Consider the following 19,234-nt stretch of genomic DNA (forward strand, 5'->3'; position numbering starts at 1 on the left):
GAGGGGTGAGAAAGAGTCAGGAATGAGGAGTAGAGAGTTATTCACAGTGAACATTAATAAATCTGTTAGAACAGGGTCTAAACTCAGACACGGATGAACAGTAGCAGAGCATTCAAAGAAAGAGCATTCAACACATACTGAAGACAACAGCATCACAATAAGTTACATGACTGAGAAGTCTATCTAGCTGGGTTATAGCTAGCATTGGGTCTATCTTGTTTCAAAGAGGGTGTCATGGTAACCAATCACCACCCTGACCTGGAGGGGGTGTCATGGTAACCACCCTGTTGTGGAGGGGGTGCCACAGTAACAACCCTGACCTCCAGGGGGTGCCATGGGAACCAGCCTGACCACCCATAGGCTGCCGGTCGGCTGATCATCCAGACCCCCTCATCAGCACTCTGTCCAGGTGAAACACAGGGATGAACGTCCATGCTTGTTCATGTCAAAGAGGATCCTCTCCCCAGGGAGAACAGTCCTACACGTTTCCAAACACGCCGGTAGGAGTTCACAGTATGGTCATGCTGTACCGGGCACACAGGCCAATCAAAAGACAACATTTAATCATGCAAAAGAGACGTCGTCACTGAACTCAAAAGTCCTCCTGGCCAAGCGACGAAGGAGGAAGCTGCGCATCGTTGACTTTGGTGCAAAAATGTTCCTGCTAAGATCGTGGAGCGAGCGTCCACTGTCTGGTGAAGACACTCTCGGTAGAAGAGATGCTGACCCCCCTCCAGGTGGACACAATACACACACTGACCCCCCCTCCCTCCAGGTGGACACGATACACACACTGACCCGTCATAGATCAAACACAATCACCCAATCACAGACAGCAATAAAACGTCCCATGAATGTCGTCCAATGGGCTTCCAGGTACAGAGAACACATCTATATACAGAGGACAGGAAATGGACCAGTCCCAAGTCGACCTGTCAAGCAGCTGACAGGAAGGGATTTTGCCATGACACAGAGGAGACAGGAAATAGAACACGCATAAAATCTACAAAATGGTATCTGGTTAGAAGAGCTCCAGGGACAGGGATGGGGGCTCGGTCAGGGGAGGCAGGGGGCGGGGCCAGAGATGGGGGCTTGGTCAGGGGAGGCAGGGGGCGGGGCCAGAGATGGGGGCTTTGTCAGGGGAGGCAGGGGGCGGGGACAGAGATGGGGGCTCGTTCAGGGAAGGCAGGGGGCGGGGACAGAGATGGGGGCTCGTTCAGGGAAGGCAGGGGGCGGGGACAGAGATGGGGGCTCGTTCAGGGAAGGCAGGGGGCGGGGACAGAGATGGGGGCTCAGTCAGGGGAGGCAGGGGGCGGGGCCAGAGATGGGGGCTTGGTCAGGGGAGGCAGGGGGCGGGGACAGGGACAGGACAGGGGGCTCCCCAAGACTGATAAAAGGTCCTTTCACCCTCCAGCACACATGTAGAACACAAGACTAGTTACGCTAAGAACACGCCACCGGCCACGGCAGCACACGAAGGCCTGGATGCCTCATGAAGGAACATCACCCTGTTATCTCGATGGGAAGGCATGTATACACACAGACACACACACACGCAAATACATTTACATACATACATATATACATACATACATGTACATACAGAACATACAGTACATATACAACACAATCAATAGAAAACAATTACTTCCCAGCAACCCCTCTTCTGTACATCCCAGCTGTGGTTCAATACTTGTGCCAGAGACCCACCCCTTCCTCCAAGATTTGTGCTATAAATACTGTGTCTGTGGTCTGCCTACCTGTCTGTCTGTCTCCCATCCTGTCTGTCAATTTCCCTTCCTGTCTGTCTGCCACTCAATCATTCTGGGTCAATCCCAGAGAAGGATGCATCTGGACCAATTATGGGTAAAGACTGGCCAGGAGAATTATGGGTAAAGACTGGCCAATAGCATAATGGGGAAAGACTGGTAATTTCTAAACAGGAGAATTATGGGTAAAGACTGGCCAAGAGTATTATGGGTAGTCTGTTAATGTCTGGCCAGGAGCAATCTGGGCAAAGACTGTCCAGGAGCAATCTGGGCAAAGACTGTCCAGAAGCATTATGGGTAAAGTCTCTCGAGGAGCATTATGGGTAAAGACTGGTAAAGACTGTCCAGAAGCATTATGGGTAAAGACTGTCCAGGAGCATTATGGGTAAATACTGGCAAAGACTGTCCAGAAGCATTATGGGTAAAGTCTCTCCAGGAGCATTATGGGTAAAGACTGGTAAAGACTGTCCAGGAGCATTATGGGTAAAGACTGGTAAAGACTGTCCAGGAGCATTATGGGTAAAGACTGCGCAGGAGCATTATGGGTAAAGACTGATAAAGACTGTCCAGGAGCATTATGGGTAAAGACTGCGCAGGAGCATTATGGGTAAAGACTGATAAAGACTGTCCAGGAGCATTATGGGTAAAGACTGATAAAGACTGTCCAGGAGCATTATGGGTAAAGACTGATAAAGACTGTCCAGGAGCATTATGGGTAAAGACTGATAAAGACTGCGCAGGAGCATTATGGGTAAAGACTGCGTAGGAGCATTATGGGTAAAGACTGATAAAGACTGTCCAGGAGCATTATGGGTAAAGACTGATAAAGACTATCAAGGAGCATTATGGGTAAAGACTGATAAAGACTGTCCAGGAGCATTATGGGTAAAGTCTCTCCAGGAGCATTATGGGTAAAGACTGATAAAGACTGCGCAGGAGCATTATGGGTAAAGACTGCGTAGGAGCATTATGGGTAAAGACTGATAAAGACTGCGCAGGAGCATTATGGGTAAAGACTATCAAGGAGCTTTATGGGAAAAGGTATTAGAACAGCTTCTCTCTCTGAGTGGTCAAAACTGTTCTTATGGCAACATCATCGATACTTCACATACAACTGTGATGTGAAGCAGGCGGAACAGAAACCAGCACAAAGGGAGTGTGTGTGTGTGTGTTCTGAAATAATGAGGGTACCGTACCATCCTACATTCATAGCACTTGCACAGGTCTCTGATAGTACAGAGCTACACTGGCTAACCAGCACACAGAACGATGTATACACAGAAACTGAATGGAATCAAACACATATAACAAAGACTTGAATGGTTAGATCCGGATGCTAATGGTTCAACAGTACTGTATGTACACCCTTGGCAAGTTCATATAGATTAAAGTGCGTGCAAATTATCAGAGATATATGGTAGATAGAGCTTGGTTTGGGGGTGGGGCATGGAGAGGGCTGGGTCTGCGAGGTCTAGTTGTAGGGGAGGGGCCTTTGGGCGGAGGGAGTGGTCTATTATGTAGTGGAGGGGCATGTGGTGGAGGGAGTGGCCTGTTGTATGGGGACGGGGCTATGATGGCCGGGTCTGGATGGTGAAGGGCTGAACAAGTTCCAAACTTCCCACTGGCGTCATTGTAGAATCAGTCATTCACTTCACGTTACATAACCCACTCAGAACAGTAAATACAGAGTATATGTTTGTGTGTGTGTGTGTGTGTGAGGATTCAGCCATGACAACAGCATGGAGCAGAGGCGGTGAGCCAGGAGAGGTCATGTGACGGGTCTCTGTTTTTGTCTTCCGTTCTCCTGCCACACCCCCTTTCTACCCTCTCCAATCTTCCCTTCCTCCTCCTCCTTATCCCTTCCTTCCTCCTCCTCCTCCTTTCCTACTCCTAATCATCCATTCCTTCTTCTTCCTCCTTTGCGGGGTTTGGATCTCGATGGGTGTTTCCTCTCTGTGTTGCCATGGTGACACTTCTGCCCCTACATAAAGTGCATCTTTACAGAAGAAAAAAAGAATTAGCTGTGTGGGTTAAGAAGTTAGGGTTGGGTATTTATCTGTGTCGGTTGAGGTAAGGTAGTTAAGTTAACTGTGTGGGTTAAGGTGATGTAGTTAGTTGTGTGGGTTAACTAGTTAGCTGTGTGTTGTACCAGGTGAATGTGTACCAGGTGCATGTAGCAGGTGTGTTTGTTCGTACCAGGTGTGCGTGCCAGGGGTGTGTTACCTGGGCTCCTGGCATGGGGCCAAACGGGTTGCTAGGCCGCAGGACCGGCTGGTTGTACATCACAGGCTGAGGGGCCATCATGGGAACCGCCCCCATTGGTCCCATCTGGGGGGGGAGCTGGGTGGGGTTGGGGTGACAAGGTGACAAGGTTGCAAGGGTGGGGGTGGGGGTGGGGGGGGAGAGAAATGTTGGTGAAAATGATGTCGAAATGATCATCTCGGTTTGCATCTCCAATGAAGACTCAGGCAAGACCTTACCATCCCATAAACAGGCACTTGAGGGGTCGTCATGGGAAACGCCATAGGAGCAGGAGCCTGGGAAACACAACAGCAAGGATGTAAGAGAAGAGAGGGAGGGAGGGAGGGAGGGAGGGAGGGAGGGAGGGAGGGAGGGAGGGAGGGAGGGAGGGAGGGAGGGAGGGAGGGAGGGAGGGAGGGAGGGAGGGAGGGAGGGAGGGAGGGAGGGAGGGAGGGAGGGAGGGAGGGAGGGAGGGAGAGGTGAGGCTTTAGGTGCAGAGCAGAGGGGAGGGGAGAAGAGAGCAAGAGAGGGGAAGCAAAGAGAAGCAAAGAAAGGAAAGGGGAAGAAAAGAAAGGAGGGGAGGGGAGAGTGGAGACTTACATAGCCTGTGTAGATCATTCCATTCTGGAGCGTTGGATAGAGTAGAGAAAGAGTTAGTCACTCCAAAGAAAACCCCAAAGAAATGGCAAGACATTTTTATCGAGTGTGTGTGTGTGCGCGCGCATCTATGCATGTACTTGTGCGTGTGTGTGTGCATGTATGTATGTGTGCGCGTGTATGTCTGGGTGTGTCCGTGTGTATGTGTGTGGGAATGTGTGTGTGCATGTATGTGTGTTTGTTTGTGTGTGTGTGTGTGTGTGTACCATCTGAGGGACAGGCATCGGCTGGGGTGCCATGGGGTGTGTGGCGTGGGTCCAGTTGCTGCTGGTGACCATGGTCTTAGACTGCCAGCCTCCTGACGGCTTCTTCTCAACCAGCTGGTTCCACTGCAGCTCTGGCCTGGAAACATACACACACATGCGCACACACACACAGACACTACTGGTTAATCTGTTTGATGAGTTAACAGGTTGAGCTGAAGAGGCCAGAGCAGCACTACTCACTTCTTGGCTGGTGTTCCTCCAAACTGCAGGTCTGAAACAGAGTCAAGGGAACTATTAGCATGGGTCAGGGGTCAAGGGTTAGGTTCAAGAGTAAAGGTTAACTAGAGAGGATACAATTTCTGGGGAAATTGTAGGGTGTGCTTGCTTGCGTCGGTTGCACAGGGGTCTGTATATTTTATATAAAAATGCATCGGGCCTACTTATTATTTATAAAGATTACATAGATTTAAAAGCATCTTTTTTTTGCTGCTCATTTACAACTCAAAATACGAGTGAAGTGTAGAATGAAATATGATGTCTTCTCATTTCCCCTGCAAGAGGCAGCTGACAGGCTGAATCAAAACGAATACATTTGGCAGACAGGTGTACAAATGGACCTAATCTCTATGACTTAAACGTCCTTTTAAGTTGTCCCTTCTCGTGATATTTTCAGGCATTTAGACTACTCATATTGCATTCATTCATTAATAAAGAACCCCCTTTTAAGATTATTCTACGACTTTACCGGCAAAAGATAGAATCGCGATTCAAACAGTACCATCTGCTAACTGAAAATATGCCCCCAAAAACGTAAATAAGCTTGACATTTATTTAGTGGAAAATAGCTCATTCATAAAAAGCTCACTGGTAGCGATCATTGTCAGTAACAACTCAAAATGCGATATAGCCCTGTGTGGAGAAGCTGCCCCGGTAAATTCTACTACTACAGTACAGTACTAGACTACTGCTGTGTTCGTCTTGATAGCGATTGCGTTGGTTGAATTCGATTAAACGTTCCGTTGTACGGTTTAGGCTGAAATTAATTATTTTCATGAACAGATTGACAAAGTTTAGGCTGTGGCAATGAAGTTCAGGTTAGTAGTCAGATAGTTTCCCTACTGAAAGACTTTTGAGTAAGGGGAGTGCCGAACATGTTCTGTTGCCGTTTGACTTAAACAGCTGAGGAGTTTTTGTTAGCTACTCACACTAGTGTCTCGGGTACAGTAGGCTACAGCGTTGCAGTGAGCTACACTGGTTTGAAACCACAGGTAATTTCACCAACAAATCGTTTACTAATGTCAGAATAAATCATACAACGAAAATGTATATGTGAGGAATGTTTATTTTAACGATTGAAAACAGATATATAATAGACCACTGTAGTATGTGTTGCCCGGGCAACACAGGCTAATGTCATGATGCTAATACTTCAGTGAAATAGTAGACTACTGTTTCCGAAAGTAGATGTACTTCCTTAATAAAATCAGCTTATATTGTACATTACACATCACAATTGTGTGTCATATCACAAAGTAAAATGAGTAAATAGTTATCACCCTGGCCTCTTTTCTTGTGGCGTTTCTGCAGCTGCCTTGCAGTAAAGCTATAGTTAGCCTAGCTATCCCCCAAGTTAACAGATGCGAAACGAATGTTCTGCCAAAGGTAGTCACGCGTGTTTTCGTGACATTAGTGCAGACCGGTGTAAAAATTGACCTAATCTCTATGATTTAAACGTCATTTTAAGTTTTTCCCTTCTCATGATATTTTCAGGCATTTAGCCTACTCATATTGCATTCATTCATGAATAAAGAACCCCCTTTGAAGATTATTCTACGACGTTACCGGCAGTAGAAGATTGAATCGCGATTCAAACAGTACCATCTGCTAACTGAAAATATGCCCCCCAAAACGTAAATAAGCTTGACATTTATTTAGTGGAAAATCTCTCATTCATAAAAAGCTTACTGGTAGCGACCATTGTCAGTAACAACGCAAAATGCGATATAGCCCTGTGTGGAGAAGCTGCCCCGGTAAATTGTACTACTACGGTACAGTACTAGACTACAGTACTGCTGTGTTCGTCTTGGTAGCGATTGCGTTGGTTGAATTGGATTTAACGTTCCGTTGTACGGTTTAGGCTGAAATTAATTATTTTCATGAACAGATTGACAATGTTTAGGCTGTGGCAATGAAGTTCAGGTTAGTAGTTAGATAGACTTTTGATTTAAGTAAGGAGAGTGCCGAACATGTTCTGTCGCTGTTTGACTTCCTAAACAGCTGTGTAGTGTAGATGTTTTTGTAGTGTGTCTCGCGTAAGCTACAGCGTTGCAGTGAGCTACACTGGTTTGAAACCACAGGTAATGGTAATTTCACCAACAAATCGTTTACTAATGTCAGAATAAATCCTACAACGAAAATGTATATGTGAGGAATGTTTATTTTAACGATTGAAAACAGATAACGCTACATCATAGACCACTGTAGTATGTGTTGCCCGGGCAACACAGGCTAATGTCATGATGCTAATACTTCAGTGAAATAGTAGACTACTGTTTCTGAAAGTAGATGTACTTCCTTAATAATATCAGCTTATATTGTACATTACACATCACAATTGTGTGTCATATCACAAAGTAAAATGAGTAAATAGTTATCACCCTGGCCTCTTTTCTTGTGGCGTTTCTGCAGCTGCCTTGCAGTAAAGCTATAGTTAGCCTAGCTATCCCCCAAGTTAACAGATGGAAACGAATGTTCTGCCAAAGGTAGTCACGCGGGTTTTCGTGACGTAGTGACGTTAGTAACGTCAGTGACTGTGGCTAGCAAATTAGCCACCGTTAGCTTCACTTTTTGCCACAAAAACTTAACTTCAGCCTAAACCATGCAACGGAACGTAAATTCCAATAGAAGCAACTCAATCGCTACCAAGACGAAACGTTTGACACCAACTTTGTCTATGTAGGACAAATATTGACTGAGTTTTAGGGGGGCAAAAAGAATAATAAAAATAATAATAATATATATGTGAGAGAACAAAGGTTGTGCCCTTGCCGAAGGCAAAGCACACCCAATAATATATATGTGAGAGAACAAAGGTTGTGCTCTCGCCGAAGGCTTGAGCACACCCAATAATAATAATAATATATATGTGAGAGAACAAAGGTTGTGCTCTCGCCGAAGGCTTGAGCACACCCAATAATATATATGTGAGAGAACAAAGGTTGTGCCCTTGCCAAAGGCAAAGCACACCCAACTACTTTACCACCTCTAGAAAGGGAATCAACTATTTAAAGATATAAAGGAAAAAGATGGATCCAGAGAGACTGAAACAATGAAAGAGCAAGAAATAGAGAGATTGAGAGACTCACTGCCGACCAGGTTGGCAAGGGAGGAGTCTAGGTCGCTAGGCAACATCTTCCCAGAATGCAGCTGTGCAGGGTTGTGTATGTGAGGCGGCGGGGCTTGCTTCAGCAGGCCGCCTCCCCAGGCGTAGTGATTGGTGTTTGGCACAGTGGGCGTGGTCTGGATGGCTGGAGGGAAGTTGGCCTGCAGAGTGAACAACTCACTGCACAAACAAACACACACACGTGCACACACACAAAGGCATCCGCACACAAAGACGGGCACTGAGAAAAGTCTGAAGATAAGTCTGTTCTTGATAAAAATATATTTGATCATGGATCAGTCTCACTGACTAGGACCAGGTACAGAATAATAACATATCAGTCTTACTGGCTGGGGGCAGGTAGATCTATGACACACGTGTCAAACTCACGGGAGCTTAAATGGTGTATTGAAATAAGTCTACGCTGCTTTACAGCGTGTATTGACCATAAACGGTACGGCAAAGTGACGACATCGCGCCTCTAGAAAGCAGTGTAGATACACATCAGTGTTTATCGCAAAGTTCCAAGTTTAACTGTGGGTGAAGGCGAGCATGGTTTGAATGACAGCACTCCAATGCAGCCGGTTCTCCAAACGTACCCCATGCGCATTTTCAGCCAAGGTCCTCGGGCATTCAACCCAAGTTCGTATCGCTCTCGAACTTGGTTAGAGTACTCAGCCAAGCTAGATGCATGTTTCTGCTTCCCCTGACGACAATTTGGAGCCAGAAATGATAAAGATATCACCTTCACTAGACAAGGTTTTACTAATTGGAAAACGGCAATGTTTATTTTTACATAAAGCTCAAAAAGCTATTTTGCGCTGTGCGCTCTTGCATTAACTGTGGAAGTCCATATCTAGCATCACATCAAACCCAGAATACATCCTAGGTTTGGACTAATCCCTGAATGTTTACAACGTCTGTCTCCGTGCCTGATTAACACTCGGATCGATAAGCAGTTTCAAAAATTTTATCAATATAAAAAATAATACGATCCCTTTCCGTAATCATGATACCCCCCAGAAATGTTCACTGCAGTCAAAGCATACTGCATCCGGCCCCGGATGCAAGGAAATTTCAAGAAAGATGGGAAAGCGAATACATGTTTGTGCTTCAAGGAGAAAATCCAGTATGTGTGTTATGAGGCGATGTCGGTAGTTAAAGAGTACAATCTCCGTCGGCCTTTTGACACCAACTGGCCCTCGGTGAAAATTAGTTTTACACCCCTGATCTATGATAACAGATCAGTCTTACTGGCTGTTGGCAGGTAGATCTATGATAACAGATCAGTCTTACTGGCTGGGGGCAGGTAGATGTATGATAACAGATCAGTCTTACTGGCTGGGGGCAGGTAGATGTATGATAACAGATCAGTCTTACTGGCTGGGGGCAGGTGCACCAGGTGAGGTGGAGTACAGGTCAGCAGCCCCTCCCACGGACTGGGTGCCGGGCGACACGGCCTGGCTGTCACTCATCTTAGGCCCCTCCTCCTACATCCCCACCAAGAGAGGGTGAACAGCAGACACAATTAAGAACAGCTCAAAGGAGTGTGTGTGTGTGTGTGTGTGTGTGTGTGCATGTGTGAGCGTGTGTGTGAGTGCATGTGTGTGTGTGTCTGACCTTGTGCTGAGTCAGCCTGCTGTCGTCTGTCTTGTCATCCAGGCGACTAAGAGAGATGCTTCCGGATTGAGCTGCACCCACAGGGCTGGTGAGCACGCTGGCTCTGTGGAGCACACCACAAAATGTACAAACACACACACCCCTAATACACACCCTAACACACACACCCCTTAAACACACCCTAACACACACCCCTAATACACACCCCTAATACACACCCTAACACACACCCCTAATACACACCCTAACACACACACCCCTTATACACACCCTAACACACACCCCTAATACACACCCTAACACACACACCCCTTATACACACCCTAACACACACCCCTAATACACACCCTAACACACACCCCTAATACACACCCTAACACACACCCCTAATACACACCCTAACACACACCCCTAATACACACCCAAACATACACCCCTAATACACACCCTAACACACACCCCTAACACACACACACCCTTAATACACACCCTAACACACACCCCTAACTCACATACCCCTAACACACACACACCCCTAACTCACATACCCCTAACACACACACACCCCTAACTCACATACCCCTAACACACACACACCCCTAACTCACATACCCCTAACACACACACACCCATAACCCACTCCCCCTAACCAAGAGCATGTACACATGCTGCCTGTGTGTGTGTGCACGTGCATGTGTGTGTATTCATGTGTGTGCGTGTGTGTGTGTATGTACGTGTGTACGTGTGTGTACCTGGTTGCAGGGAGGTCCTTGCTCTTCCTCCCCTCCAGAGAGGCCAGGTGCTGCTCCAGAGCTTCCAGAAGACTGCTAGGGGCCTGGGGGACGGGAGGGGAGGAGGACGGGGGGCAGGGGGTGGGGGTGGGGGGACAGCGGAACCAGATTGGAATAGTACACTTTTTCACTCACTCGCTCGCTCAAACACACACACACTTTTTAGCATACACGCAATCATTGGGCAAACACACACTTTCTAGCATACACGCAATCATTGGCAAACACACACTCTCAGATATACACATTCTCCCTTGAACACACTCCACACACACACACTTCCAACACACACATTCCCCCCTTGAACACACACCACACACAGAGCAGCAAAATTAAACATTTGTTTTCACGAATTGAGCGTAACATGTCTATCTGGTCATCAGCTTGGACCAGTTGTGTTGACAGACAGACATGCAGTCACTTCCTGGATCATGCAGACACTTCCTGGAGCATGCAGACACTTCCTGTCCTGCTGCCCAGAGCAGTACCACCTCCCTCAACTGGGGAAAGGTTTTGCCACACTGGACACACAGGAAGTACTGGAGGCTCATGCACTGGAAGGCATACATGCTCCACACACACCTCACCTGTAAGAGTTGAGTTAACCTATGGATTCCATCTTTAATATTAAAATCCGTCAGAATAGAGATTATTGAACCGGAGGTCTGACTGGTTGTCTGACATGGCGGTGCATTGTGGGAGGCCAGCAGGTTAACTCACTGAGAGGGGAAACCCGGCTGAAACGTCTGTGAGGGTGATCATGTGACCGATCATGTGACAATAGAGTTTCATACCGGACTTTGCCTTTCAGTTTTAAAACATAATCTGAACACGCAACAACTTGCAAAAAAGAAAACCTTTTATATACGTATTTTGTGGTAAAAAAAAAAAAAGCAGATACGAAATAACAAGGCTGGATCATTCTTCTTCAGAGAAATCTAGAATGTACTAGAAGTGTAAAGCAAAGACAGACAAACCCAGGAAAGGCGTGGTTACTATGGTTACCATGTAGCTTGGACAGGGATCGGTGAGGTCTTCATAAGCACAACAAACAGGAACAACCGTTCCTTCATTTCCAGACTGCGGTGGTGGACAGGTGCTTATGAAGTCTCAGGCCCACTCAGCCCTGGGTTATGATTGGGTACAACCCTGAGAGCTGCAACCATTCACTGCTCTACCCACAGCTGCTCAAGGGGGAGGAGGACATGTGATTGGCCGGCGTATCCATACAGCTGGTCTCTAATAGGCTAACCTATTCAGAGAGGCGTGGCCTGTATATGTTTGAACCTATTAACTGGAGTCTGAGTGCCATCAATGAGAGATTATATGTCTTAGCCATCATGATTTAGTTCCATGAAAAGCTGCAATATAATTGACCACATCTAAACGCAATCTCCAAAACAAAACATTTGAGGAAAATTGTGTCTATATCTGGACTGAAACCGTGTAATCTGGAATTTAACTGTATTACAGTGTCTGGACTGTAACAGTAAAACGGTTTAACCGTGCCTATACAATATCTGGACTGTAACAGTAAAACGGTTTAACCGTGCCTATATCTGGACTGTTACAGTGTAACTGTTTCTATATCTGAACAGCAACAGTGTAATAGTGTCTATATCTGACCTGTAGCAGTGTAACAATGTCTATATTTGGAATGTACCAGTTTAACAGTGTCTATATCTGGAATGTACCAGTGTAACAGTGTCTATATCTGGGCTAGAACAGTGTAACAATGTCTATATCTGAAATCTAACAGTATAACAAAGTCTATATCTGGAGTTGGCAGTGTCTGTATCTGGGATGTAACTTGGCTGTAAGGACTTAGGGAAGGAGAGGAGGAGGAGGAGGTCTGTTGGGTGAGTAGGGAACGGGAGCGTTTAGAGAAGAGCATTATGGGATTGATTGAGACTGAGATGAGATGTCCACTGACCTGTTTGAGATCGGGGCCTTCACCCTGATCAATCCCAACTCGCTGTGTCACACACACGGGGGAGGAGGTGGGGGTGAGGGGGATGACGGGAGGAGGGCGGGGTGAGGGGAGAGGAGGAAGTGGGGGGAGGGAGGTGAAGGAACGAGGGGCGGGTGGAGGGAGTGGAGGAGTGCAGCTAGGGGTGGTAAACGGCGGAGTGGGAAGAGGTGGGGGAGATGAGAGGAGGTGGGGTGATGAAGGGAAGGGAGGAGGTGTGGGTGGGGGGTGAGGAGAGGAGAGGAAGTTGGGGTGGCAAAGGGAGGGGAGGAGACGGGGGGATAAAGGGAAGGGAGAAGCTGAGGGTGAGTAAAGGGAGGTTGTGTGTTGGGGGAGGGAAGGTGGTGAGGGGAGGAGTAGGGGTGATGAGGTACAGTAGGTAAGGTGAGGAGGTGACAGTTGTGAGGGGAGGGGGAGGTAGGGGTTGAAAGGAGGATATGGGGGTATCAAGGGGGAGGGAGGCAAAAATAAAACAAAACAAACAACAACAAATGAACACAGTATAAGACAGGAGGAGGAGATGTATGAGAAAGAGGAGGTGAAGGAAGAAAAGGAAGGAGGGGGAAGGAGGAAGGCAAAAGTAGGAGGAGAGGAGGATGTGGGGGACGAGGGGAGGAGAATGTGAAGGAGAAGTGGTAGTGGAGGAGGAGGAGCGGTGGAGGAGGAAGAATGGATAAAAGTGGAGGAGGGGAGGAGGAGGAGAAGAGAAAGAGGAGGAGAGGAGGAGGAGGTGGAGGAGAAGAGGAGGATGAGAGGAGGTGGAGTAGGGGAGGTAGAAGAGGAAAAGAGGAGGTGGAGGAGGAGGGAAGGAGGAGGTAGAAAGAAGAATCAAACGAAATCATCCATTAATCCATGCAGTGACTGGAAACAAAACAACTGAACGTAGAAGCAGTGGGTGCAAGCTCACATACACACAGGTATACACACACACACACTACACACACACTACACACAGCTATACACATACACACTACACACAGCTATACATACACACACTACGCACAGCTATATATACACACACACTCTACACACTACACGTACACACAGCTATATACACACATATACACTACATACGCTACACGTACACACACATACACACAGCCATAAACACACATACAAATACACACACACAGCTATTGTATATACACACAACCACACAGCTATATACACATAAACAAACCACACACACACACTCAAAAACACACACACACACACTCATCTGGAGACCGTTATGGAATGAGGGCATTGCGCTGATGTGCCGGTGTGTGATGGAGCACAGACATCCAGAAGAACACAGGTCATGTAGACTGAACAGAAGGTCAAAAGTGACAGACACTGTCAGACAGTGGTAAATGGACCTGTAGCCCTCTGACTAAGCTGACCCTGTCTCTTAACACCCCCAGCAAGACCAAGCTGGTAGGACCAAGGCTACATACAGGCCTAGTAACCACCCTGAGGCCTGTATCTAGACCGTGGTATGCGTACTATAGCCATCCTACCATCCTGTATCTAGGCTTTAGTATGCATACCAAATCCATGCTACCATCCATTATCAGGGCCTTAAGTGTGCAGACTCGGGGTCTGTATAGGCTTTAGTATGCAAAGTAGGGGGCTTTATCAAGGGTTTAGCATGCATTCTAGGAGCCTGTGTCTAGGGTTTAGTATGCATACTAGGGGCCTGTTTAGTAGTCAGGAGGGGAACAGTTACTGGGGAATAGTGTTCATTGGAGAAAACGTGGGAAAGAGGGGAATGACAGAGAAAGATTGGAGAATAGATATAGAGTCAAAGAGACTAATATATTTAATCATCACATGCAATGCAGGCATCTGAACAGGAAGCACACAGTGCAGGGGACATCACCCCGATAGGATAAACTCAGCCGTCAATCATTACCTCAGGATTAGAGCCCGCCCCAGCCCAGCCCGCACAGGAACAGAGAGGAGAAGAGAGGACAGGAGAGGAGATAACAGGAGACAGAAGAGGAGAGAAGAGACTCGAAGAAAAGAGAGGCTAGGAGCCACTTGTTGCTGCCTGTGGTACAGCTGTTACCTCTGCAACTTTGAGGAACTCTGATAGCTTGGTCATCCTGCTGAGGAAGGTCTTATAGATGTCCAGGGCCTCTTTACACTGCTGCTTCTTCATGTCAAAATACTTCTCTGTGGCAGGAAGAGGAGGAGGAGGAAGAAGAAGAGGAGGAGGAGGAGCAGAAAAAAAGAGGAGGAGCAGGAGGGGGAAAATGAGGAACAGGAATATCGGTAAGAAAAGGAGAGGAGAAGAGAGGAGGGAGGAGACAGGAAGGGGTGAGAAGAGGAGGAGGAAGGGGAGTAAGAAGAGAAGAAAAATAAAGAGGAGGAAGAAGGAGGAGGACAATGAGGGGAAAAGTAAAACCGGGAGGAACAAGCAAGATCATAAGTAACAATCACATGGCCCACAGCCCCACACAGAGTGATGGTGTTACAGGTTGTGTTGTGACGGCGTACACGCATACCTAGCATGTTGATGACGCCCTCATTGTACGCAGCAAATAGTCGGATGGAGTCTTTAAATAGCAGCATAAACGCTGTGTTTATCACGCCGTTTGTCAGTTCATTGGAGTTAGCCTTCAGAAAGAGAGGAGGGAATGTTGCTATCATTACTATTACTAATGCTACCATTACTATTACTAATGCTACTATTATTATTATAACTAGTTTTGATACTATTGTTGCTAAAACTACTTTTACCACTATTACTAATCCTGCCATTAATATTCCTACAACACCAGCACCAGTCTGGTACAACTACACTACTCCTGCACCCCTGGTGTACTACTACACTACTCCAGGATGCCTGGTGTACCTGGAAGTCCAGAAGAGCGTCCAGCTGGTTCTGAATGATGGGGAGAGTCTTGATCAGTTTCTCTGTTGTCATGGTACGCATCACTCCGTCAACCCTGTCAATGATCGGAGACAGGGTAGGGGTAGGACACACACACAGGGGTAGGACACACCCGCACAAACACACACATACGTTGTACATGTTTATAACCAGGCTTACAACCTTGAGGGAACCTGCTGTGTGTGTGTGTGTGTGTGCGTCCTACCCTCTCTTCATCTTGGTGAAGTCTACAGCCACCAGTCTGTAGGACATTGCCTTCTCATTTAGGTAGCGGCTATACCGCCGTATGAACGTAGACATGTCATACCCTGTGGAGAGAGAGAAAAAGAGAGAGGCAGAGAGAGAGACAGAGATAATGTGACACAAACAGAAAGAGAGCGGGTAAAACAGAGAAGGAGAGAGTGAGACAGAGAAAGAGAGATGAGGAGAGAGAGAGAGGCCATGGTTGGATTCCTTATACACTTAGGCAATTATCATACACAACCCCTCCCTGTGATTTGTCAGTGCCTCGGAAAGGCACTCACAAAATTCAGTCGAGATTTACCCCCAAATACTAAAAAACAACTCTTTAGCAAAGATTTCTCCAGGATTGATGTTTAGTTACTCTTTATGCATTTTTCTTTATCGTATGAGCGGTGTGTACCTTGGAGGGCTGCCTTGTCCAGGAAGCTGCTGAGGTTGAAGAGGTTGTTTTTGGACGCCAGGTACTGCATGACCCTCTGGAGCAGGAGAGAGGGGGTCAAGGGGCTGCATACAGTGTGTATATAGTATGTGTGTGTGAGAGTGTGTGTGTGTCCTACCTCGTTGCCGTACATCATGAGGTGGTGTGTGGTGATGAGGGCCTTGAACACCACCACCCAGCTGTTGCTGGCGGTCCTCTCCAGCAGTGCGTCGGCCAGGAGGGGCACACCCACGCTCAACTCGTTGGTGCAGTGGACCAGGTCTGGGGGCAGGAGGAACACAGCTTCATCACGGCAGACAGGCAGACAGACAGACAGTCAGTCAGTCAGTCATCAGTCAGACTGATCTGGCAGACAGACATAGACAGACAGACAGTCAGTCAGTCATCAGACAGACCTGGCAGGGGGGCAGGCAGGCAAGAAGATAAGCAGACAGACAGACATGCAAGAAAGCAAGCAATGCATACACACACATGGAGATAGACAGGCAGACAGACAGACAGGGGAGATTGACAGGCAGACAGACATTCACACAGACAGGCAGACAGACAGTTTTGCAAGGCAGTCAGACAGACTAACTGTATAACTAACTTTGCTTTATTGATTGGCTGGGTTGCTATTGATTGTGTGCAGGGTTGAATCAAATCTAATTGCCAGTATTTAGACCAGCGTTGAAATCCTATCTGACAGATAGCAGCCTCCTCGTCTAGCCATGCTCCCACAGAGCTACAATACAGCAGGACCACAGGGTGGTCTGTGACTACAGCAGGACCACAGGGTGGTCTGTGACTACAGCAGAACCACAGGGTGGTCTGTGACTACAGCAGAACCACAGGGTGGTTTATAACTACAGCAGAACCACAGGGGGGTCTATAACTACAGCAGAACCACAGGGGGGTCTATAACTACAGCAAAACCACAGGGGGTCTATAACTACAGCAGAACCACAGGGTGGTTTATAACTACAGCAGAACCACAGGGTGGTTTATAACTACAGCAGAACCAGAGGGGGGTCTATAACTACAGCAGAACCACAGGGGGGTCTATAACTACAGCAGAACCACAGGGTGGTTTATAACTACAGAAGAACCACAGGGGTGTCTATAACTACAGCAGAACCAGAGGGGCGTCTATAACTACAGCAGAACCACAGGGGGTCTATAACTACAGCAGAACCAGAGGGGGGTCTATAACTACAGCAGAACCACAGGGGGTCTATAACTACAGAAGAACCACAGGGGGGTCTATAACTACAGCAGAACCACAGGGGGGTCTATAACTACAGCAGAACCACAGGGGGTCTATAACTACAGCAGAACCACAGGGGGGTCTATAACTACAGCAGAACCACAGGGGGTCTATAACTACAGCAGAACCACAGGGGGGTCTATAACTACAGCAGGACTACAGTCTATAGGAGGATGGTCTATTGCAGGACTACAGTCTATAGGAGGATGGTCTATAGCAGGACTACCGGATGGCCTATAGGACGATGGTCTATAGCAGGACCATATGATGGCCTATAGGACGATGGTCTATAGCAGGACTACAAGATGGTCTATAGCAGGATTACAGGATGGCCTATAGGAGGATGGTCTATAGCAGTACTACAGGATAGTCTATAGCAGGACCATATGATGGCCTATAGGAGGATGGTCTACAGGAGGACTACAGGATGGTCTACAGGAAGACTACAGGATGGTCTACAGGAAGACTACAGCTCCTGACTGGAACCAAGACGAGAGACAGGGTTCTGTATTGGCCTCTCTTCACTGGGTTCCAGTTCAATATAGAATTCAGTTTAATGTTATTTGTTTTCAATGAATTGCATGACTTGCTACCCAATTACATTTCTGACCTTATTTCTGTGTATGAGGACCCATAGGCCTTCAAATCATTGGCTTTTAACTGTTGCCAAATCTTGTTTGAAAGGGTGCTTGTGCCTTCTCAGTTGCAGCCCCACAGCTCTGGAATAGTCTTCCACTCCATAAAAGATCCTCTACCACTATTGAGGTTTTTAAATGATATCGTAAGACCCACTTATTCTCCATATAGCCTATAAAACGGCAAATGTACCGCAATGTTAAGTCCCTGTGTATGTGTCCTTGTGATAAAGCTGATGTACAGCAATTTGGCAAAACTAGTTTTTTCTTAAATGTGCTATAGAAATATAATTGACTTGAATTGACAAGACAGCAGACGATCTAGATCAATAGCAGATTTACAGGATGGTCTGTAGGATGATGGTCTATAGCAGGGTGGTCTACGGTAGGATGGTTATATTATATTATAGGTCTACACATGTGTAGGATGCACAGGGGCATATTAGCTGCATCAGTAATGAGCAGTCGCAGTGTGAAGGCTATTGACCTGTGTGTCCCTGCCTGGCATTCAGTCATGATGGTTCCCTTCTCCACAGCTCACTGCCCCGGGCTGTAGCACGCTAGGCTCAATGCGCAATCACTCCTATTCTCCTGTTCCACACCAGGATAATGTCGGTGGAAAAAAAATGGGCCAGTGTGAAAGCGACGGACAGTTAAAGCTGCATACGGAACAACCCCCCAAATGCGGGCCTTCAGACTGCCTTGCGGTGTTACGATGCTGGTGTTGGTAAATGTGTGATAAGGGTGACCACCTACAGTCAAGGTGCTTCTTCTTCGGTCCGCTGACCTCATGCGTCGTGGCCTTGCAGACGGCTTTGCTTACAGCTGAGCCGCTCATGCTGTGCTGAGCCGCGGCGATCCGGTCCGTGATGGTCTGTCCCGACATATTCCAGAGGTAGGAATCGGGGGATCACGAATCAAATGTCTTTAATGACAGAGAGACTGCCCTCGAAACGCACTGGCTGCCCGAAAAACTAAAACGTACGCTGACACTAACCCGATAACAGAATTCATACGGCGACCAAATAATTAATACGGTTACATTCAATAAATTAGCCTACCAAAATTTCCACCAAATTTGGCCTTGAATGCTCCGTGAAGAGGTCGCGATGCTTCAAGGTATCCGTGTAGAGGGGAGAGATGCCGGTAAGAGCAAGA

General features: G+C 47.2%; 1 protein-coding gene across 1 annotated transcript; it reads right to left on the reverse strand.

Moving 5' to 3' along the window:
- Positions 1–1,056: 1,056 nt before the first annotated feature.
- On the reverse strand, positions 1,057–18,962 carry LOC136933458 (phosphatidylinositol-binding clathrin assembly protein-like). Its single transcript, XM_067228863.1, has 18 exons — positions 18,833–18,962; positions 16,314–16,456; positions 16,157–16,232; positions 15,719–15,821; positions 15,475–15,568; positions 15,125–15,236; positions 14,686–14,792; positions 12,600–12,641; positions 10,628–10,710; positions 9,876–9,978; positions 9,636–9,745; positions 8,239–8,435; positions 5,114–5,144; positions 4,874–5,009; positions 4,611–4,634; positions 4,250–4,306; positions 3,966–4,109; positions 1,057–1,131 (listed from the first exon to the last, which is right to left on the reverse strand). The coding sequence occupies exons 1-18, from the start codon at positions 18,960–18,962 to the stop codon at positions 1,057–1,059; spliced, it is 1,767 nt and encodes a 588-aa protein (XP_067084964.1).
- Between the last annotated feature and the right edge of the window lie 272 nt (positions 18,963–19,234).

Source organism: Osmerus mordax, chromosome 25, assembly GCF_038355195.1.
Source record: "Osmerus mordax isolate fOsmMor3 chromosome 25, fOsmMor3.pri, whole genome shotgun sequence".
In the NCBI taxonomy this organism is placed as follows: Eukaryota; Metazoa; Chordata; class Actinopteri; order Osmeriformes; family Osmeridae; genus Osmerus; species Osmerus mordax.

Coding starts and splice junctions, on each gene's coding strand:
- LOC136933458 (XM_067228863.1), bottom strand. CDS start 18,962: ATGTCGGGACAGACCATCACGGACCGGATCGCCGCGGCTCAGCACAGC. Junction 5,010..5,113: donor GGAGGAACACCAGCCAAGAA/GTGAGTAGTGCT, acceptor GTATGTTTCCAG/GCCAGAGCTGCAGTGGAACC. Junction 1,132..3,965: donor ACCCCTGGCACGCACACCTG/GTACGAACAAAC, acceptor CCCCTGACAAAG/CCCCCATCTCTGGCCCCGCC.